The following is a 24,813-nucleotide window of genomic DNA, read 5'->3' as shown; positions in this document are numbered from 1 at the left end:
GGGGACAGGGAAGGAGAAAAAAAAACCAAACTCCCCTACTACCCCCCCCCATCTCACTCACTCACTCAATTACTCACTCACTCACCACTCTCACTCACACACACACACACACACACACACACACACACAGAAAGAGAGGTAATAATAAATCAAAGGAAGATTGTAAAAGAACTAGAAATGAATATACAAGAATATGCAGAAAGGAAGAAAGAAACTTTGAAAAAGATATAATTGACAAATGTAAGGAAGAACCCAAATTATTTTATAGATTTGTTAATGGCTAATTGAAACGAAAGGAAAGAATCACCAAACTGAAAGTAGGAGAGGTCTATAAAGTCACAGCAATGCAAGCTGAAATAATGAACAAATGTTTCCAATCAGTCTTCATTAAAGAAAGGGACTTTGTGGAGGGGGAGGGTGTGGCTAAAAATGTAGTAATAAAAGACATACAAGTGGAAGTGCAGGAAGTGTATAAATTACTGGAAACTCAAGATGTAATGTCCAGGACCGGATGGAATCTCTACCTGGGTACTGAAAGAATGCAGAGAACAACTGGCAGTTAAGATTCACGATTTAATTGTGTGTTCTCTGGAAGAAGAGAAAGTGCCTCAGGAATGGAAAAGGGCCAATGTGGTACCAATTTATAAGGAAGGATACAAGGAGGAACCCCTGAATTATATACCAGAGTCCCTAACCAGCGTAGTTGCAAAATTGTGTGAGAGAAACCTGAAAGACAGATGGATAAAATATCTGGAGGAGATGAACATACTGGCTGAGAGCCAGTTTGGATTCAGAAGTGGAAGGTCATGTGTTTCCAACCTGTTGAGCTTTTACTCAAGAGTGATTGACATGTTACAGGAGAGAGATAGCTGGTGGATTGTGTGTATCTAGATCTGAAGAAAGTCTTTGACAAGGTACCCCACAAGCAACTAATGTGGAAATTGGAACACATAGGAGGACTGAAGGGAAACATCCTGCAGTGGATGTGTGACTTCTTGAAAGACAGACAAATGAGGACAGTAATAAAGGACAAGATGTCTGGATGGAGGGAACTAATAAGTGGAGTCCCACAGGGCTCGATGTTAGCGCCAGTAATGTTCCTGATTTAAGTAAATGATATGGTAGATGGAGTGAACAATTACGCAAGTCTGTTTGCTGATGATGCAAAGATCTTGAGGAGAGTAGAAGTCGAGGAAGACTGTAAAATGCTGCAGGAAGACTTGAACAGGAACCAAGATTGGAGCCAGATGTGGGAAATGAAATTTAATGCAAAAAAATGTAAGGTATTGAAATTGGGTAAGAGTATCAAGAGGCCATCACTGAATTATATGATGGGTAATGAACCAATCAAAAAAGTGAGAGAAGAGAAAGATTTGGGAGTGCTGGTCCAGGATAGTTTGTCACCGGAAAAACACATTAACAAGATAGTTAGAGAGACGTACAATCTCTTGACTAACACACGAGAGGCATTCCATTACATGGATGAGGAAATGATGAAAAAATTGATAGTGGCCATGATCCATTCCAGGTTGGAATACATGGCAGTAATGTGATCCCCACACAAGAAGAAAGACATAAATAAGATCGAGAGAATACAAAGAACAGCAACCAAGATGGTCCCCACCTGGCAGATCTGTCTTATGGAGAGAGGCTGGAAACCTGGACCTGCCTACACTAAAAGAAAGGAGAGAAAGTGGCGACATGATTGCAGTGTTCAGGGCCATGATTGATCAAAATGATCTGTTAGTATGGGATGGGAGAGTAACAAGAGGACATGGAATGAAACTGAAAAAGCCAAGTTGTATGAAGGACATCAAGAAACATGGCTCTCCATATAGTTGCACAGACCGTTGGAACAGCCTGGACAAAGAGATCATCCAGTCTAAAAACTTAAACGAGTTCAAAGCAAAATTTGACGATGAGAAAAAGAGACGGGACCCCACGAGCGTAGCTCATTTCCTGTATATCACAAGTAGGTAAATACAACTAGGTAAATACACATGGGAGACATGTGGGGGTGGGGGAGGGTGGGGAGATGGAGAGGGAGACAACTTGGGGTGGGGGAGTGAAGGGGGACAGGGAGGGAATCATGCCTAGCAGTGCTGAATGTGGTGTGGGATAGACAAGGGACAAGTGAGGAGGGGGGGAAGAAGAGAGGGGATGGAGGGAGGATGGGAGGACCGGGAGAGCCTCGTTTCAAACCTATGGAATGGCGGGGTGTCGGACTAGCGAGGCAACGGACATTCAAACTGCTCGGATTGTGGGAATGTTCCCCTCGAAGATTTAACAAGAGAAATTAGAGGATGAGAATCAATAGTAGAAATACTAAAACAAAATGAATTACAGGTGGTAGCAAATACTGTATAGTAGGCAGAATACTGAAACGAAGAGAAGTACGGTAATTATGAATACAGTATGTGGAGCAACATAGTAGGTGGTGGCGACCATCATCCACTCACTTGATATAGTGCTGCCTACTTCTACCCTAGCCTTTATCATTCTTTTTCTGTGTCTGCCCTCCTCTCTTCCTGTTTCTCCCATCTTTCCTGTCACTACTTAATGCTTTTCTTTCCATTACAGGTGGCTTTACATTGAGTGACAAGCCAAATGGTTTCCTGTAAGCCAAGAAACCATTTACAACGCTGGATGGTAACCATATAACCAAACCATACGTGCTCCCTACATGTCAAGTGGGTTGGTGGAGGGTTAGTGCCCCTCCCTGTAAAACAAATAACTCAAAGTCAAATGGCCACCCCGTACGGGATTATGGCGTCTGGCAATAGATAGATAGACACAGAAATGAACAATAGAGACTGAGAAAAAAAAAAAGCCATGTTGTTTAAGGACAAGAGCTCCCGGATGGGAGTAGGCACCAACAACAACAAGCCATGTGCAAGACGATGCTTTATTGTCGGCAGCCATCTTGCGACTGTCCTGCCAGCAGCCAGCCCTCTACAGCCAAGTGCTGCACTTTCAGCTTGTACCTTCCATAAGTGGACATGCATTTCACTGCAGTTTAGTTGTATGTATTTTCCTTGTATTTTTGTCACAACTTACCTGTTTCAAGATGGCAAGCAAGAGGGGTTCTTTGGGTAGCAGTGGTAATGGACGAGTGCAGCCTGACACCTCTAAATCTTCGCAGCCAAAGGAGAAATGGCAATATAGGAAAGGGCAGAAATACACCAAGTACAGTATACACTTGCTGACAGTATGGCAATACAATGCAGAACTACAGTTACTTAACCACAATTATAGTTCATAAAGTTCACAGGAGGTGTGGGCAAAAAATCATGATTTTAGGAAGTTAGGTTCGGAGGCCCCGGACCCAAACTAATTTTTCCCATAAGAAGTTCAGCTTAAATTTCGATTATTTGAATTTTGTGGTGATTTTTAGGTACATATGCCAATCGAAATTTGAAATTCCACTGTATATATACTGTATATAAATATATATATATATATATATATATATATATATATATATATATATATATACTGTATATATATATATACAAATATATATATATATATATATATATATATATATATATATATATATATATATATATCTATTGCCAGACGCCTCAATCCCGTTTGGGGTGGCCAAAAACAAATCGCCTCATTCATTGCCAGACGCCATGTATCCCAAACGGGGTGGCCAGCGGCTTAGAGTTAATTGTTTTACAGGGAGGGGCACTAATCCTCCACCAACCTCACTTGACATATAGGGATGCCAACAGCATCTGGTGTTCCCAGGCGGTCACCCATCCAAGTACTAACCAGACCCAACGTTGCTTAACTTCACTGATCGGACGGGAAGCGGTGTACTCAACATGGTATATATATATATATATATATATATATATATATATATATATATATATATATATATGTATATATATATATATGTATATATATATATATATATATATATATATATATATATATATATATATATATATATATATATATATATATATATATATATATATATATATATATATATATATATATGTATATATATATATATGTATATATATATATATATATATATATATATATATATATATATATATATATATATATATATATATATATATATATATATATATATATATACTCTATATATAGTAATCTCTCCACTATCCGACGTAATAGAGCCATAGGCATGTCCGAAAAGTGGTCCTGTCCGGATAGTGGGCACCAGCCTCCTGGACTTGTACTTATGGACCCTAACTCAGAAAAACATCTATACAACTCCTCTGGACATGCATAGCACCTATTTAAGACCCAAATCACAACAATAAGGGCCATAAAAGACTGAAATAAATGCAAAAGAAGCATAAAATGAGGTTTTTGAGGTAGGTTCATCTAAACATTCTGGGTACTTATAAGTCCCTGGCTCCTGGACTGGTAGTTATGGACCCTAACCTAGCCTAACTCAGAAAAACATCTCCCTACTGCACATGCATAGCACCTAAGACACTACATATTCACACCAATAAGGGACATAAAAGAGTGAAATAAGGTGTTTGAGGTAAGTATAGTATGGAAAATACAGTACAGTACAGTATGAAACATTCTGCCTACTTACAGCAAGTCCATGGCCATATCGATGAATAACCACCTCCTTTCAGACTCTGACAGTAAGAAGGATTTCCTGAAGCACTTGCAGTACACTGTTCATGAAGTCTTGCACTTAACTTAGTCACTCGCACTCAGAAGTACATTCTCTTCACACTGCGCACTCCTGTCTTACTTGTGCTCCATTGTAACTTAACAAGTGTTGCACTCTGCACTTTAAGTCTTTCCACTCATAAAATCAATTTCAAAACAAATCACAAATTTATTTACGTTAAATTTAGTCCAAAAATTTTGTGTTTTCACTCAAATATCTACTTTCTTTACAATACTGTATGCACTGTTTTTCTTTCACTGCACAACACTAAATTCCCACGTGGTCTAGTGGAGAAGTTCTTGCCGTTTAATCACTGTCAGAGTCTGAGAGTATCGCTGGCAGGTGACCTAGGGGTGCGTCGCTGGGTCGTGGTGATGGCGTACTCACTGCAGACGACTCGGAAGATAGACGCAAACTCACGTCAAGCAGTGACTCCACCGTGGCTGATGTGCTGGGCTGTGGCTCGGAGCTTGAGGGCCTGTCTTGGGGAGGCAACGGAGTGGAGCCAGGGCTGGGCACAGCGGGGGTCACGGGCCTGAAAAAGCTGTTAATCGTTGACTGATGCAAGGAACGACGATTCTGACGATTTATGATGCGCTGCCTGAAAGCACGTACTTCCTCCTCAAGTCCCAAGGGCCCCATCTCCCTGTCACAGTCCGAGTGTTCCAAGTAGTCCAGAACGAACTCTAGGTGTTCCCGGAGTGCGCTCAGCTTGGGGATGGCTGGAGTTGTGTCATGCTGAGAGGAGTCCGCATCATCGTCGCCGTCCTCATCAGAATCTTCAAGCTGGGTACTGACACCTGCAACTGAAGATGTGATCTCGATATCAGACAGGGTCTGATACCCAGGATCGCCCTCGACCTCATCCAACCACTCACACACTTCGTCCACATCAACATCGTCGCAATGCACACATATACGTGCATGGAAGTCATCCACATCGAAACCTAGGAAATCGTACTCCACATCCGTTCCGAGAAGCAGACGAGACCAACCATTTTCTAGAGTCTTGACAGGGATTTCCTTCCATGCACTGGCCCAGTTGTAAATGGCAGACTAGATGCTGTAGCGGCGAAGGTTTTCCAAAGTCCCCTGGCCTCGCGTGTCCCGTCCCTCCCTGCGATCGTCCTCGTCCTCGAGAACAACCATCACCTCGTCCAGGAACTTCCGTCAGTATAGGCGCTACGTTGCCACGATCACTCCTTGGTCCATTGGTTGGATGAGTGCAGTAGTATTAGGTGGCAGAAACATGCACCTAATGCGGCCATTCTCAGCCACCAAGTCCTTGTCGCACGGGTGGGCAGGTGCATTGTCAAGGAGACGGAGGGCCTTTACCTGGTCGCATGGGATTCCCAGTTTCTCTGTCTGGTAATGTATGACCTCCTTGACAAAATGGCGGTGGAACTAGTCTTTGAAGATGTGGGCTGTGAACCATGCCTTCAAGGAATGGTACCAGACGACAGGAAGGACATCTATCACCCCACGAAGACACCAAGGCTGCTTTGCACGGCCAACAATAACGGGCTTAAGCCGGTGCATGCTGTTAGCATTGGCACAACACAAAGCAGACAGCCGTTGCTTGGAGAGCTTGCGGCCAGGTACACGCTTCTCCGTCTCCTAGGCTAGAGTGTTCGTAGGCAAAGAGGGATAGAAAAACCCAGTTTCATCAGCGTTGTAGACTTGACCGAGAGTGAGGCCCTCCCTGTCGATCAAGCCCTTCACCTTGTGCCGAAAATCCTATACTCCATCTTTGTTAGCGTCCAAAGCTTCGCCATGAGACTTACGGTTGGTAAGGCCATGCCATAACTTAAACGCGAAGAGCCAACCCTCGGATGCCTTGAAGTCTAGGGCGTTGTGAAGCCTGGCAAACTTCTCAGCAGCAGCCTTCAGCTCTGTACCACGTACCGTTACACCAGCAGCACACTGCTGTCGATACCAAATCAAAGTGGAGCAGTCGACTTCAACAAACTTGGGAGTAAACATCATCTTCCTCTCCACGATGCATTTGCTTTTCGACGAGAAGTCAGCCGTGTACTGCATGAGTTTGTCTCGAGATCTCTTAATATCAAACAAAGTAGATCGGGCCAGGTTGAACTCACGGAGGATGCATGAAGAAGACCATCCCGCATCTACACTCTCCAATATCTCCCGCTTCCTCTCCAGAGTCAATACCACTCTCTTCCTCTTCTCAGGCGGCGGGGCCATCATCACACACATGAAGGAGAGGCACGAGAGCAGCAGGAGTGCCTGCAGCAGGTAAGGCACCACCACAAAAGCGAGCACGTGGGCAGCCATGACGACGAGCGTTCACTCACGACGAGACAGGCGGAAAGTGGGGAGGATGCAGGGGAGCTCTAGTGGACGTCGGAGGAATTACGTGCCACAAGAAAGCTGTCCCGCGCCGCGTGCGCCAAGTTCAAATTACAGGCGGAAAAAAATCGTTGTTTTTCCTAATTTTTTGTGGTTTTCGGACCATTTTGGGAATATTGGATCCCGGGACGATTATGTCCAGTAAGTGGGGATGTCCGGAAAGTAGGCATCTGGAAAGTAGAGGGATTACTGTATATACATACAGTAATACGCATATTTCGCGGTAGTTACGTTCTTGTAACCCCCGCGAAATGCCAAATTCGCGAATACTCTATTAACAATTGAATCTCGCACTTGTGTCCAACATGCTATCCATCACACAGTCCATGTCCATACTGGTTGCGAGAGAATTCGCCATCAGACAATTCCCTTTCAAGACATGGACGATTCCCCGCCATTCTATAAATATACTTATTTTTAATTAATCAGTTCTTTTATAAATATACTTATTATCAATTAATCGATACTTTAATAACTATATTTCAGGGGGATCCAGCAAAGTCTGTGTTCAATAGCGTAGGCTCTGGATATTATTTATTAGTTGCACTTTTAGTCAATAATTAACTTGTTTCTTCCTCGCTGTAGTCGCCTTTGAATTATATTCTAGCGTCGTCCATAGCTATCATCATTAATGAAGGCGAATTGTCTTGTTTTTGTTGTGACGGCGATTTGCCTTGACAGCGAATTGTCCCGAAACCTCCATACTCATCCCGAAATACCTTCTTACAAGACTGAAAGTACATACTCCATTATAAAGGAAAAATGTAAACACCGTACTGTAATACACAATTATCTACACATTTATTCACAAAACAGTACAAAATAAAAGGATGCAGTAACTGGTGATAGCAAACACTCGCATGGTCGCATGTCCCCCAACTCACACAGTCGCACCTCCCCAGACCACTGCCAGCTATTTACTGTTTGCTGCCAGCCACCAATGCCACTCGAAGACTCACACTCTGACAAAATGATTTTTCAATCATTACACCACAAGTTAAGTTGAAATTATTAAACTTGTTACCTGATTTTTTTGCTCAGTATCACGTACTGTACATAATTTTTTTTTTTTTCCCCAAGGTGTGCACCACATAAAACTTTAATTCATGTCTATAAGTACAGTAATATTTTTAGTTAATGTCTGTTTGTTATCATTTTACATACCTTTAGTTACAGAAGAGTTTCACTCAGAGACATCAGACGAGGCTGGGGAGTTAGGAGAGGGATCGTCAGCTGACTCGTCCTCCATGCGTGGTGAGGCAGGAGAGGATGAGTTGCCGGATGTAGATGGCAGGGCAGATGCAGGGCTGCGTTGGTTTTTCTTTGAGAAAACATAGGTATTGGAAGTTGCTCCCTTTCACATTTCATCTCCTTCATTATTTCATGGTAGGGAGCAAACACAGCTTCCATCCCATTCTTCACTTTTAATGCCCTGTCCAGTGATGGGTCATACGACATTAGCAGGGAGATAGTATGCCTCATACTGCGAGTGATTTCCCCAAGCTTTTCTAGTGTCCACGCCTGTGGTAACTCATTTCTACCAGATTCCTCTTCCTCTTCATCTTTCTCTTCTTCATTGAGCAGTTCTTCAAATTCTTGTGTCGTCAGTTCTTCTCCTGCATTCCCCAGCAGTTCCTCCCGAATTTCATTTTCTTGCAGGTCAGAAAACCCTTCACCTCTGACAGTCCTCAAGAGATTTTTAATTCTTACAAGTTCAGCATCAACAGTTGGGAATCCTGCAAAGTCATTCACGACTGATGGCCACAATTTCTTCCAACAGGAGTTGATTCAGCTAGCAGAGAGTTCCTCATAACACTGTTGAATTAACATGATGCAGTTGGCTATGTTGAATTTCCTCCACCACATTTTGATGTTATCTCCTTCTTATAAGCCTTGTCTAATCATAGCAAAGCTTCGTGCCACGTATTTTGCCTTGAAAACAGCAATGATGCCCTGATCAAGTGGCTGAATGAGTGATGTGGTGTTCTTTGGTAGAAAAACTACCTCGATGTTAGGGTGTGCAAATTTAATTGATTCAGGGTGACATGGGCAGTTATCTATTACCAGCAGAACTTTAAAGTCTATCCCCTTTGCCTTCAAGTATCTTTCAACCTCGGGAACAAAACAGTTTTGGAACCAGTCACTGAACAATACTGCCGTCATCCACGCTTTCTTGTTGCTACGATAAAACACTGGCAGCTGATTTAAGTCTTTCCCTTTAAGTGCACGTGGTTTTTTAGCCCTGTATAGTAGCATAGGCTTGATCATATGACCAGCTGCGTTCCCACAGAATAGCAGAGATGCTCTGTCCTTCTGAGCTTTAAATCCAGGTGCCTGTCTCTCCTCTCGAGATATAAAAGTTCTGCTGGGCATTTTTTTCCACCACAGCCCAGTCTCATCGGCATTGAAAACTTGTTCCGGCAGATACCCTTTGTCCTTCACTAATTTTTCAAATTCTGCTGGATACGTTTCTGCTGCCACATGATCAGCAGAGGCTGATTCGCCAGTAATCCTGAGATTGTGGAGTGAGAATCTCTTCTTAAAGTTCTCAAACCAGCCTTTGCTAGCCATAAATGTGTGCTTCCCATCTCTCTCTCCATCACTGAAATGACTGTACAAATCCTTGGCCTTTTCTCTGATCGAATTTGTGTCAACAGGAATATGTCAGCGGTTCAAATCTTCAATCCATATGTTCAGCGCCTTTTCCATTTTAATCAGAGCATTATCACGAACATGTTGTGACACCTTTGCTGACGTTGATGCACAGCTAGCAACTGCATGTCTTATTTCTTTTTCACTTTTCTTAATGTAACGCACTGTCGATTCGTTCACTCCATACTCACGACTACATGCGGCGTAGCTCATGCCACTTCTTAGCTTGTCCAGTAACACAATTTTCTCTGCTAAGATCATAACTTTTCTTGATCGTTTTGTCACTTTGGAGTTCTTACTGATTGTATTATTAGCCTTCAGTGAGGCTGGATTACGTCCTGGGGCCATGTGGAAATAACATGGGAGGCCAAGTGGCTTGTATCACAGCGCGGTTACAAGTGCACCAAGCAGGTGAGGCAGACAGGCGTGGACTGAGGGATGCAGGGCAGAGGGACTGTGGGAAAGGGATAGAGGGTGGCGTGAGTTTACCGTGCTACAATTGGAAAAGGCGGGAATTTCAAATTTTTTGTTTTCCATATATTCAAGGATATTTTAGTTGAACTTATTAATGCTAAGAAAATTCGCGAGAGGGGAAAACCGTAAAAAAAAAATCCGCGAAACATACGGGATTACTGTATTATATATATATATTTATAAGTAATCCCTCCAATATCCGATGTAATAGAGCCAAAGGCATGTCCGGATAGTGATCCTGTCCGGATATTGGGCCCCAGCCTCCTGGACCTATGGACCCTAACTCAGAAAAACACCTATACAACTCCCTCTGGACATGCATTGCACCTATTTAAGACCCAAATCACACCAATAAGGGACATAAAAGATTGAAGTAAATGCAAAAGAACCATAAAATGAGGTTTTAGAGGTGAGTTTATGCAATATTAAACATTCTGGGTACTTATAAGTCCCTGGCTCCTGGACTGGTTTGAACCGCCATTTTGCAGTCCACAGTTAATCCTCTGCACTCTAAATTCTAATTTCTTAACACTGCACAACACTGTAAATTCCTGTGTGTTCTAGTGGTGAGATATTGCAGTTTATTCACAAAAAACAAGCACCTGTGGCTTGCACTGCTATGAGCATCTGCTCTCGATCGGAGTTAGCTGTGACTGTTGATGATGGCGGGGCAACAGAGTTGCCAGATCGCAATGGCCACATTACCAATCTCCTCAACTTTCATTACCAAATTTAACTTTTCATTACCAAATTTATAAAGCTAGCATTTATTCTTCATTAATTATATATACAAGTGGAAATACATGTAATCACTCTCCTTCTAATTAACACCATGTTAATTATTTTCACGCTATGTAGGGTAGCAGATTAATCAGAGAGAGCAAACAATCCACCATCTCCATCCTGTGTATCCTCATACATGTGAAAAATCCATTTGGTAATGCATCATTCTGATGCATTACCAAACGAATTTTTCATTACCAAATTGGCCCACACTTGGTAATGAAAAATACCAAATGGCAACCTTGACAGGGGAGGGGGGAGGGGGAGGAAGGAACGGGTGAAGGGACCATGGTGTAACAGCTGTTCGGCGCCAGGCGGCAATTTCAAATTACGGGTGGGAAAAAAGTCTTTTTTTTTTTTTTTCGAATTTTTTGCGGTTTTTGGCCCATTTTGGGAATTTTGGATCCCAGGACGATTATGTCCGGTTAGTGGGGATGTTCGGATATTGGGCGTTCGGTTATTAGAGGGATTACTTACAGTACTGTATATATATATATATATATATATATATATATATATATATATATATATATATATATATATACAGTATATATATATATATATATATATATATATATATATATATATATATATATATATATATATATATATATATATATATATATATATATATATATATATATATATACTGTATATATATATAGTGGAAAGGTTACAAGAGGATGAGAAAAAGGCAGAGTATAAGAGAGAAGTGAAGGAACGATTGGGCAAAAATGAATTGGAGCAGATAGGGAACGTGGAAGGTGTGTGCAGAATATTTACAGAAGAAATATGTGCAGCATGTGATGTGGTGTGTAGGATGAAGAGAAGTCGGAGGGGTGTGCAAGGACCGATGTGGTGGAATGAAGAGGTGAGACAGGCTGTGGCACAAAAGAAGAAAGCATACAATGAATGGATGAGAAATAGGGACATGGAAGAAGTTGAGAGGCAGAAGAGAGAGTTATATGTAGAAAGAAAGAGGTGAAAAGATTAGTAAGAGAGAGTAAGAAGAGTGCGGATGAGGAAATTGGAAGGAACTTGAGTGTAAAGTGGAGGGACTGTAAGAAAATGTTCTGGAAGGAGGTGAAAAGAGTAAGACAGGGTGGAAGTGAAGTTAGCAGGGGATTGAAAGATAAAAATGGTAGATTACTAGTGCAGAAGGGAGAAAAAGTGAGCAGATGGAGAGAACACTTTAAGGAATTGTTGAACATAGAGGATGGAAGTAATGCGAGTATGAGTGGCTGGGGAATGGCTGGGAGAAGGAGGGAGGTGAGAAGACAGGAAGAAAACAGTAGGATAGAAGTTGTGGAAGAAGTGAACAAAGTTAAATTGGGGAAAGCCCCAGGAATTGATGGAGTGTGTGGTGAAATGCTGAAGTATGGGGAAGAGATAGTAGTAGAACGGATGTGGAAAATGTGCAGATTGGCCTGGGAGGAAGGTAGAGTCTCGGAGGATTGGAAGTCAGGTATAATTATTCCCTTGTACAAAGGAAAAGGGGGAAAAGAAGTGTGTGGTAATCACAGGGACATCCGTCTTCTTAGTATAATAGGAAAAGTGTATGGTAGGATACTTATTGACAGAGTCAGAGAAAGAACAGAGGAATTAGTTGGAGAAGAACAGGGAGGCTTCAGGAAGGGAAGAGGTTGTGTAGATCAGATATTCATTCTTAGATCTTTAGTGGAAAAGTTTCTAGAGATGGGAAAGAAGTTGTGTGCAGCTTTCATGCATTTGGAGAAAGCATATGACAGGGTGGATAGACAAGGATTGTGGAAAGTATTAAGAATATATGAAGTAGATGGGAAGTTGTTGAATGCTGTGATGAGTATGTATGATGGTATTAAGGCTGCAGTGCGTGTGGATGGTGAACTGAGTGAATTTTTCTCTTTGAAGGTTGGGTTGAAACAGGGATGTGTAATGTCTCCATGGCTGTTCAATCTGTACATGGATGGGGTAATAAAAGAGGTACAAGGTAGGGTAGTGGATGTTGGAGTGGCTCTGATGAGAGAGGGTAGTGTTTGGAAACTCCCGGTACTGTTGTTTGCAGATGATACTGTTTTGTTGAGTGAAGATGAAGGAGAGCTGCAAGGCTTGGTGGATGAGTTTGGGAGAGTGTGTAAGAAACGGAATCTAAAAGTGAATGCAGGGAAGAGTAAAGTGATGGTCTTTGAGAGAGGTGAAGTCAGTGAATGTACAGTGAGACTGGATGGTGAGGAATTGGAAAATGTGAGTATGTTTAAGTACTTGGGTAGTGTGATGAGTAAGGATGGAGGTTTGGAGGGTGAAGTGCTTGAAAGGGTACAGCAGGGAAGAAAGGTTGCTGGTTCCTTGAAAGCAGTGATAAGAAGCAGTGAAGTGAGCATGGAAGTGAAAAAGTTACTACATGACAGTATTGTGATACCAACTCTAACGTATGGTAGTGAAGCTTGGACGCTGCTGGAAGGACACAAGTCAAGAGTGAGAGCAGTGGAAAAAAGAGTTATTTAGGAGGAGCCTGTGCTGACAGTATTGTGATACCAACTCTAACGTATGGTAGTGAAGCTTGGACGTTGCTGGAAGGACACAAGTCAAGAGTGAGAGCAGTGGAAAAAAGAGTTATTTAGGAGGAGCCTGTGGAGTCACATAGAGAGACAGGCTGACAAATGAGGACATAAAGGAGCATTGTGGTGTGGATGTGGATGTGATAGGAAGCGTTAGGAGGAATACACTGAGGTGGTTTGGCCATGTGGAGAGGATGGAGGGTGAAAGACTGATGAAGAGAGAGTATGTGAGTGAGGTGGAGGGGGGAAGAGGGAGGGGCAGGCCAGGGATGAGATGGAGGGATGGGGTGGAGAGGTACATGAGAGAGGGGTGTGTGAGTTGGGAGCGGGGCAGTGAAATGACGGGGGACAGAGTGACATGGAGGCGATTTGTTTGTGGCCACCCTGAACGGGACTGAGGCGTTTGGCAACAGATAGATAGATAGATATATATACAGTGCCCTCGCATCCAGTACGGTACTTTTGTTAGACAGTACTACCGTACTGGACTAAATCCGTACTGGAGAAACAACAGACCTTATGGGAAAAACGAATAATGTCAGACAAGCCTTGAAAAAGTCCCCCCCAAATTCAACTTCACTACATTTTGACACAACTAAGATTTTACCAACCTTTAAGGTGAGTGGTGATGGGCTTGGGGGGGAAAAGGGAAGGGTTTCCAAGGCTGTAGGAGGTCCTACTGACCCCTGGAGGAGGGCCTTTAGGATCCTGAGGAGGCCTCTCTACCTCAACCTCCTTCATAAATCCCTCATAGTCACACACTGACACATCATTGTCTTCATCATCAGGGGGAAGTGCAATTCTGCTATTTGACTGGCTCACGTCACGAGTCACGAGGAAGGTGTACTGGACTGGCACGATAGTACTGTACTAGAGAAATGTTCCTCGGTGTTGGCCATCTTCCCATGTGTGTGCGGGTAGTAGTACTGGATGCAGCACGTCAGTACTAGAGAAGAACTCCTCGGACTTGGCCCACTTTGGGAGGCTGATCCGTACTAGCCCAACAAATCCGTAATACTGTAATAAATTATTTAATTTTTTTGCTGACTGTACTGGACGAGAATAGGACAATAAAACCTCACTATAACGGACTAATTGGGATCTAAACCATCGCGAAAAATGCAAAACTCAGATAAAAGCAACATCCAGACTTCCCCCTGCTAACCTGGACTTTTTCCAATATATCAGACATTGGTTCGGATCACATGAACGGTTTTTAAACTGTTTTGACTACTACTGCGGTACTGTATTATGTTATAATTTCACTACAATAATCAAAAGGTATAATATATATAATAATACTGCACTGTATACTAATAAACATGGCTTTTATTTACCTTACTGTGGTGAACATAGCTGAAATGGTCAGGCAGTACAGACTGCTTCTGGCTTTATTGGACTTTTTCTGATATATAGCAATTTAGTCCGGTAGCTCCTCAAGTCCGATAAAAGTGAATTCCAGTCTATTGAAGTCTGTTATATCGAGGTTCTGGACAAACGCGTACTGGATGAGAGGGTACTGTATACACCATATATACTGTATACATTTTTGACATGGGAGAAGGGCAATGGGAGTAAGATGTGGAATTACTGAATGGATCAAAATGTATACATTAAGAAAGTATGGACACATCCAAAGACTGCATATAAACAAGGTGCCAAAGAATTTCTCACCGCAATAGCTGCTACGTATTTTATATGATGGAAGATGTGTAGCTGCTATACATCATATGAGCTTTTTTTTTTTTTTTTTTTTTTTTTTTTTTTTTTTTTTAAATAAACATAAGCATGTTTAGGTGGTGGCAACCATCATCCACTCACTTGATGTAGTTCTGCCTACTTCTTCCTTAGCCTTTATCATCCTTTTTCTGTGCCTGCCCTCCTCTCTTCCTATTTCTCCCATCTTTCCTGTCACTTCTTACTGCTTTTCTTTCCTTTACAGGTGGCTTTACATTGAGTGACAAGCCAAATGGTTTCCTGTAAGCCAAGAAACCATTTACAACGCTGGGTGGTAACCATATAACCAAACCATACGTGCTCCCTACGTGTCAACAAGTGGGTTGGTGAAGGGTTAGTGCCCCTCTCTGTAAAACAAATAACTCCGAGTCAAATGGCCACCCCTTACGGGATTATGGCATCTGGCAATAGATAGATAGATAGATAGATAAGAATGTTTCTAATGCCGACTGGCATCTCAACTGAGCTACTTCCATCACCACCCGTGCATCCAGCCACCACCCACTACATCCTCAGTATCTCCGCATTACTAGTATGGAGATGTGTAACTTCATTACTTCACCACGACTGAACTAATTAAAATAATGAACTCATATATAATTTGTCCTATACTTTTCCAAGCATTTTCATTTCATATATGCAAAAATTATTTTTGAGAAAAAAATTTTTCCCATTTTTTTTTTCACATGGGGGGGTAGACCAGGAAACCTAATGCAGCAGTTGTCAGGTTAACTCAAGCATGAGAGTAATGCTGGAAGAGACAGACTGTAAGTGGTATGGAAGATGAGAACGGAAGGGGGAAGAGAAATGTCTGAGAGAATAGATGAAGTACAGTATGTAAAAGTAGCCTGGAGGTATTTCTGCTATCACCATCTCCTGTCAGGGTTTCCCAGGAGAAAGCAAGGCATCACAGGTGATGATCATGATGATGATGATGATGATGATGACAATGATGACAACACTGAAAATGATGACAAAAAAGATGATGATAACAACAATGGTGAAATGTGTATATGTAAGTGAATTTGAAAGCGGGAAGAGAAGTGGCAGGTCAAGAAGGTATATGGATATGGTGGTGTACATAGGCACAATATTGTATGTCAGAAAGTGAGGTACAGAAGCTGAGGAGACTAGGGAATTTACTGAAGACCGAACGTGTTCGATGAATTATGAAGAGAGAAGTATCTGCTACATGAAAGACACTTTTTTTTACAGGTGACAGGCAACAGAATATATTGCATGTATATTAATGCACCTAGAATGAAAAACACGAACATAATAAGTGCATCTGAGTGTTATGATTGATAAAAATGCACCTGAGTTGATAAATTCATGATCTGCCATTCATCATTCATCAGTATCTCAACTTGCTCTTTACTTAACCTTGCTCATTCTTGACCATGCACATTTTATACCTTCTAAATCACCCACTTCACTTCCTCTCCTGGGGGTTCTGGATCCTTACACAGTGTATGTACTGCATTGTACCTGTTTGTCCAACCCTACTGAAGCACTGTTTACGACAAAGGGGTTCCATTCCCCTATACCATATATGTACTGTACTGTACTGTACTGTACCTATAGGATGGCCCCAAAGAAGCAGTTGCTAATTTGTGGCTGACACGCCAGCTTAGTCAGACAGACCGGGGTTACGCAACAACAACTTCCTCTCACATTCCACACAGTCAACCAAACTTGCCTACTTTACCTGGTTCCTGGGTAGGGCCTAGGAAGTACAGGAGAAATATATATTTTTTTTCCCCTTACCTCTAGGATGGGTATTCTGGTTAGCAATCAAAATATAATTAATAATTTCTGATATACAGGAAACCATTTTGTCTCTCAGTCAACATACAGTTAACTGTTGGTGCATGCATGCAAGCACACACTGACTCATATACCAGTATCCTTACAATGAAGGAGATAAAAAGCACTGATGCATAACAAGGTGCAGCAATCATTTATCAAGGAAAACACCTAGTATCATAAATTCAAGACTCTGCAGAATATAAATCTGAGAATAAAAATAAACATAACTGCATCAAACATGTCTGTAACCAACTGTTAAAGTATCTAATTTTTCTCCAAGGTCTGACACTACAAAATCAACCAATATCCAAAATAAGCACAATGGCATTATATACCCATCCATGAATGCCAGAACAACAATGCAGATGAAACATAAAAGCAGTGCAAACATTTGTCTACCTTTTCCCAGTGGTCAGGTTGGATGCGCTCCCGACACACCTGCCACACACTGGCTCGAATCATCCCCAGAGCCTTGACACTCGTGGTGAATGCTGAAATGGAGGAAGATAGTACAGAACATGCCTTATTGCTACTGCCCCAATATAACCCTTTCAATCAGATTATATATTTTATACTATTTAGTCAAGAAACCCTATGTCAACCTGAGGGGTTAGATATTGCCCAAGTCAATCCTCTCACAATATGAGGATTCTCTAAAGATTAATAAAAATCATCGGTAGAGAGCAAGAATACTAAAAAAAAAAATACATCACTGGATTTATGGGAATCAAAATATAGAGCTGAATACTGGTGAACTATACTGATGATAAGGTGATTTTCAAAAAAGCACAGTTATCATTCCCTATTTTGATAAACAGTCTCAAAGCTGGCAACCGGATAGAAATGCTAAAATTCTTACAAGCATTAATTGTATGTTCATTATGCTTTTATGCTTTTAACATAATAAAGTCTGTTTCAGTTTCTCTCATACACAATCATTTTCATTATCGTTAATAAAGGCTTCAACATGCTTGCATGCACTGGTCTTGGGCACCACATTGCTCAATCTCTGGCAGCCTCTCTATTCAGTCCCTTATCCTTGAGGCCTCACTCTGCAAGCTCCTCCCAAGTCTTTACCAGTCTGCCTCTTGCAACCCTATCCTTGATGTTCACACTTCTCACCTTCCACACCCGACTGTCATCCTTCATCCTCTCAACATGCCCAAACCATCTCAATCTACTCCTCCTCATCACAACACCAATACACTCATTTCATCCTTCCTCTCAACTCTTCAATTGTAATCCTAGCCCCCCTTCCCAAGCCTCACATGCAAGGATACACTACACATCCATCCAGTCACTGTCATTTATGTATGTCTGAGTCTACGAATATCCTCCTCCTTTACTGCCCAGGCCTCACTTCCATACAGAATTACACCCCAAACACATGCCTCATACAAAGATCCCATAGTACGGAAGGAGAGCCCTCTCAATATTAGGAGAGGCAAAAGCTCCCTAAACTTCCTCCAACCACTTCTTCTTAAGCAAGTTATTTTGAATGCATGTAGAAATTCTATTCAACATTCAAGGACCAGGCAAAGGTTTATGTGTATGCAGGCAGGAAATGTATAAGGTACTTGGAATATAGGGGCTGGGTGATGAAGTACTGACAACAATACTGTACTGATTGCATACAATGGAAGGAATACAATAATTAAAGTGAATGGACACATTCTTGGGATTCTGATCCAAGAATGAAGCTGAAACAGAGAAATATGGCATTTGCTGTGCTGCTAACCCCTAAAAGACGGGCATTGTAATGCTCTGACATACGTTCAGGACAGGAAGAATCAGTGAGTGTGATATGGTGGGGAATTTGATGGGGGTAGGTGTGGTGTGTGGGGGTTGTGGGATGGTGCAGGGATGGGGACTGGGTGCTTGGGGGATGTGGGGGGTGGGGGCGGGGGGATAGGGTGGGGGGTGGGGGTGGTAAGTAGGGGGTCAGGAGGGGGGTGGGGATAGGGTGGGGGGTGGGGGTGATGGGTGAGGGTGGTAAGTAGGGGGTCAGGAGGGGGGTGGGGGGAAGGGTGGGAGTGGCAGTGGGGGTTGGAGGGGTGGGGTTATTTGGGGTGTGTGGGGGGTTGGGGGGTATGGGGATGGGGGATGGAGGAGGATAGGGGGGTTAGGGATGGTGGGGGTAGTGGGAGGGTGGTAGAGGGTAGAGGATAGAGGGTGGTGGGCAGTGGGGGGATGGTGGGGGAAGTGGGGGATGGTGGGAGGAGTGGGGGATGGTGGGGGGTGGTAGGGAAGCAGTTGGGGGATTGGGAATGGTGGAGAAGCAGTTGGGGGGATTGGGGATTGTGGGGGGCATGGGGAATGGGGGTGGGGGTTGGGAGAGTAGGGATGGTTGGAGGGTGGGGGTTAGTGGTGGCAGGGGGCTGTGGAGGTTATTGGGGGAGGAGTTGGGGGATGGTGGGGGTTTGGGGATGGGGTAGTTGGGGGTGGAGGGGGAGGGCAGGGGGGTCGGACTGGGGAGGTGAGGGTGGGGGTGGGTGGCAGTTGGTGTGTGGGTGTGGTGGTAGAGGGGTGAGGTTGATGGGGTGGGTCGGGGGGGTGGGGGGTGTGACTGCATATGCAGTCACCCATCTTTTTGGCCCTGGTACCCTTGGACAGCCTATGCGGACACCTGTCTTTTAGGAGTTAAGTGTGCATCAGAGCTGAGTAATTAGACTAAGAAGGTCAAAAAGAGGGCCATGCACAATGAAGAGACCTTAACAATGGAGGGGGTGAGGGGGACTTAAATATCAAGCCTTCCAGTTGGTGGATGTGCTGATTAGGGATAAGAGGGGAGAGTTCCTGTGACTGTAGTTGCAAAGCACAAGTCTGAAGGTGTTATTAATGTGCCCTGGTAACCTACTTGTCAACCATGCATCTGATTTCATGTATAATATGATACGTGTGTGATTCGTGTATACAGCGCACTCACTAGTTTCATGCCTAACTGGTATCACAATCGCATCACGAAACTAATATTCACGAAACTCGTGCGTATACTTTACATGTAATAAGCGGTAATTGGTTCCAGGGTCAGCCACCTCATTCCTGCTTAGTTACCCATTAATGACACAATACCCCTACTATAAATTACATACAGTTAACCAGACATACATTATATTACTGAACCATAATACTAATGACTTTATTAATATTGACACATGGGCTGAACTGCTTGATAAGTCTTGAAGATGAGTTCCGGGGCTGGGAGCGGTGATTAGTTACCACCTGCCCCCTCACTGCTCCCCGCCACCACTGTTGAGTCCCTTGCAAATCTCTCAGTAAAACTGTGAGATTCCTTGCAGAGAAACATTTCTTTGCATCGCAAAACTGCTATTCACGAAAGTATATTTCACTAAACTACAGTACTCCCGCATCCAAGACAGTTTTGTCAAAGATGTTTCGCTTCCAGGAAGGAGACCATAAATAATAACCCAATAGCTGCCTAGCCCCGGGCTCCTACGCTCCTCATGGGGCAACGTAGGATTAGATGATGGATGGATGGATATAAGTGGTATGTGGAGGCGCTCACCATCCACTCACTCGATGTAGTGTTGCTCTCGGGTGTCTGCCCTTTCCTCTTTTCCATCCTTCTTTCCTTCCATCCTCTTCTGTTCTTTCCTTCATTCTTTCCTTGTCCTTCTGCCTACGGGTGACTTTACACTCCTTCTTCTGTCTTTCTTTCCTTTATTATTTCTGCTTCCTTCTGCCTGTGGGTGACTCTACACTGAGTGACAAGTCAAATGGTTTCCTGTACACCAGGAAACCATTTACTACGCTGGGTGGTAACCATATAGCCAAATTTTGGCACTTGGTGGTTTAGTGGGTAATTATTGCGCTCCAGTCGGATGTTCAGGTGAAGGTTTATATCCAAGGGATGGTTGGGGTTGATGGCTCATGTAATGCCACTCTGGGATGAGTGAGGCTTGTCACTCTCATCTTAAATGTCGAGACCTACTGCCTAGCCCCGGGCCCCTAAGCTCCTCATGAGGCAATGTAGGATTGGATGATGGATGGATGGATGGATTGGTATAATATGGTTGCATATGTCCAGTACAGAACCAACGCTTCCTAATGACCCAAATCCGAGGAGAATACAGCTATGATGGTCTCACCCGGACCAACTCGGTTCCCACACCTAGGAGAGTGATGTGGTTGCGATGTTGTCCAAAAAAATATTGGCATCTGGTCACGTGATGAGCAAGCAGGGCTTGTTTTTGTCTCTCACCAGAGCATCATGGACACACTTACCATGTGCTGCACTCAGTGTTTGCTACTAGGTTATTGCCTCTCCTTAGGTAACCATGTCTAGGAAACCATCTGCTAACCCCTTGAAGTGCCACCATCAACCTCAGGATACTAAGCCAGAGATAACTGAGCTACTGAGCTGGAGACAAGCTCAGAAACTCACACTTTCAACATGAGGAAATTTGTTTTGGTGCCAAAATAGGTCTAGGTTGATGTTTTTAGGGGAACTTTTTGAAGATTTTGTGACAATATTAATTTTTTCCATAAGTTTTTGTGTTGGTCCCAGACATTTTTCGTTCTAGACGGGCCTCTCAGGCAACAATATTACAGTCTTGGACGTGAGGGTACTGTAGTAAGTGCAATGTAATATGTTTGTGTATAAAATATTTGTGTATAATAATATCATTCGCGTATAATATGATACGAAATCGGACGCAATGTTGATTGGTAGGTTGCCAGGGTACGATAATGACACCTTCAGACTCATGCGCTGCGATGACAGTTGATGATTCTGATTTCGTGTGTGACAAATATGGGTGTGTATGTGATAAAGATGCAAGTTGCAATGTTGAGAAGAGTAACAATATTAACTTAACATGAGTGTGAAGTGGATAAGTGACTGGATAATGAGACAGTACTGTAGAATGGGGACAGTGATAACAGGGTAAACAGAATGTACTAAGGAAGTCTGCATATTTGAAATGCATGAGAATGAAGTGACAACAAAGAATGCTGGCCTTCAGAACCAGAGCTAATGGAAGGCATACAGGACAGGGAAGCTCAGTGGCAGAAGGAAGTGATGGTGAAAGGTGAAAATGGGGCTTGAGTACCGTACATATTTACTGAGGAAATCCTGAAACAACTTTAAGATTACTGTATATAACTTCCTATGCACTCAAAAATCTACCTACATAATTTAAGAAACCACAAAAAATGATAAAAGCCGATACCGCTCTAGCTAAACTTAATAACTTACGGAAAATCCATCCCTGGGAAGCCAAGTAGCACTCTAATTATGAACTATTACCCTAGCCCTGCTGTCTGAGAGCTGTGGACCATCCACTGCCCCTAAGAGAAGTGGTGATCATCTGGCTCCTCATGAATATTAATCTACTGAGTCCTAAACAGGCAGATGATCCATGCCAGAGGATTTTTTTTTTTTTTTTTTTTTTTTTTTTTTTAACGATGAAGAAACCAAAGGTAAGGAACCTGCAAAATGCTCCCACCGTGAAAAAAACAAAAACAAGACTAGACAGAGGTCCCCCCAAGGGGCGAATCACACCATCCACGAGCAGAAGGTAAACCCCAATTAAACAATGCAGTTGAAAAAAACCATCATTAGGCGGGCAATTGTATCTCGGGGTAGATTTAACATGTAAAGTATAGGGATCTGTTTTTCAGCCTTGGGTTTTTCTCCCCCAACCAAGTCCTAAATCCACCCAAACAAGTCCAAAAATAAGTTTAAAGCCAATCTAAATGGCCAAAAAGCAGAAAAAGATGCTAACCTAAGCCTAACACCTGTTAATAACTCACTAAAACCAACAAATAAAATCTGAAAATTGTCAAATATGTCTGAAAAAAATCAAGCTTTAGTAAACTGAACCCCAAAATGACAATGTTCACCCCATCTATGGCTAAAACACATTAATCTAAGTCCAAAAACAGTTTATAAATCAACCTAAACACACAATTTGTCTAAAATATCATCAAAATCAGTTTTAAAAATCAAAGCCCATCGTTAAACCGGGATTTAGCCATCATTAGGCAGGGTATGGTGGTATTTCTACTCCCATCATTAAGCCGGGGTATCGCATCTAGGGGTATCGTACATCAAGGTATACGTGTACATATCTAGCACGGTTTGGAATATGACCTTGGCTTTGACCTACTTTTACCAATTTCGAACTCGTCTGAGATTTTCATCCCTACTACAGACCTGAAAAATTTTGTGATGATATCTCGAGTGGCTGCGATGTTATTGAGCTAACATACACACAGACAGACAGGCAAACTGAAAACAATACCAGCTTCACTATTGTGGCAGGTAATAACAAGGAGTCAAATTCAAGATCCACTCACTTCAAGATACACACTGCATTTGAAAGACTGGAGATCATAGGCGGTACAAAAAACAAACAGAGGGAGACAGTTCCACAGCTGACCTGTTGCATACATGAAGGACTGTGAGTAACAGTTAACTCTTGCATTGGAGATTTGGACAGAAAAGGGATGAAAGCTTGTTGCTACACGGGTGCTACGTGCCCATCGTGGTGGTGGAGGGATGCAAGCTGACAGTTCAGAGGAGCAGTAACCACTGACGTAGTGATTGAAAACAGATAAAGATGTAACAGTGCAGCGATGAGACAGAGGTTGAAGGGAGCCAGTAAGAGGATGAGAAAAAAAGCCTCTGACTCCACTATACTGAGAAGAGCTGTGTGTGGGGAGCCTCCCCACACATGAGAGTTGTACTCTACACAGGGGCAAATAAAACCCATGTATAAAGTCAACAACTGTGCAGGGGTAAAGAAAGTACAGAGTTGGTTTTGCACACCCAATCCCTTGGAAGCAGATTTATGTTCTTTCCAAGATAAATCCCAAGAGAATGAAACTCCAAGTAAGTTTAAAGATGATGCAGGATTGAGCTGGATATTGTTAAAAATCAGAGGGTATTCCTGTGGAAGATTTCATCGGGTTGACAGATGTAAGAACTGAGTTTTTTATGCATTACAAACAATTTTATTTTTACCCCAATCAGAGATATGAGCCAAGTCAGACATTAGGTACACCATAGCCTCATCCCTTGTTTGTTGAAGCAACTGCTGAGATGGACGCTGCAGAAAGAGAATGGAAAGGTGAAGGAGGGCGTCATCAGCGTGTGAGTGGATAAGGTTAGATGTACAGCTTAGAAGGTCACTGATGAATAAAAGGAAGAGAGTTGGTGATAGGACAGAGCTCTAAGGAACACCACTGCTGATAGATCTAGGAGAAGAACAGTGGCCATCTACAACGGCAGCTACAGAATGACCATAAAGGAAGCTAGAGTTGAAGGCACAGACAGAGGATAGAAACCGTAAGAGGGTAGTTCTGGATTTTAAAGATTTATGCCAGACTCGATCGAAAGCCTTTGAGATGTCAAGTGCAATGGCAAAGCTTTTGCCAAAGTCCTAAAAGGAAGATAACCAGGAGTCTGAAAGGTAAGTGAGATCACCAGCAGAGCGTCCCTGGTGGAACCCATACTGATGATCAGAGAGAAGGTTGTGATAGGAAAGATGCTTTACATTTTTTTAAAGAACAGACTCGAAAACTTTTGAAATACAGGATTTTAAAGCAACTGGGAAATGGTTAGAGGGTAGCTGTTTACATCACAGGAAATAACCAATGAGAAATGGTCACTCAAGCAGTAATATACTCCTCAAAATTTAATGTAAGGACCCCCCCTGCTTTTATTTTTTTTTTATGCAAAGGCTATGAGCCTGCAAAGATGTTCTCTCCAAGGAAAACAAACAAAATTGAGGCAAGTCTGAGATCCAT

The 24,813-nt window shown here is 42.6% G+C and overlaps 1 protein-coding gene and 1 pseudogene across 1 annotated transcript in view; both read right to left on the bottom strand.

The window, feature by feature from the left end:
- Positions 1 to 24,813, bottom strand: part of Cog1 (conserved oligomeric Golgi complex subunit 1) — a 236,970-nt gene that overhangs the window by 115,043 nt on the left and 97,114 nt on the right. The window contains exon 8 of the mRNA XM_080268130.1: positions 17,440 to 17,531. Coding sequence (XP_080124256.1) covers positions 17,440 to 17,531 — 92 coding nt within the window. The remainder of the gene's footprint in view (positions 1 to 17,439; positions 17,532 to 24,813) is intronic.
- On the bottom strand, positions 3,732 to 3,850 carry LOC145394256 (5S ribosomal RNA; annotated as a pseudogene).

This window comes from Coenobita brevimanus, chromosome 26, assembly GCF_032717465.1.
Source record: "Coenobita brevimanus isolate Jiangsu-jjx chromosome 26, ASM3271746v2, whole genome shotgun sequence".
NCBI lineage: Eukaryota > Metazoa > Arthropoda > Malacostraca > Decapoda > Coenobitidae > Coenobita > Coenobita brevimanus.
The sequence above is the reverse complement of the archived record's forward strand: the minus strand, read 5'-3'. Positions and strand labels throughout refer to the sequence as shown.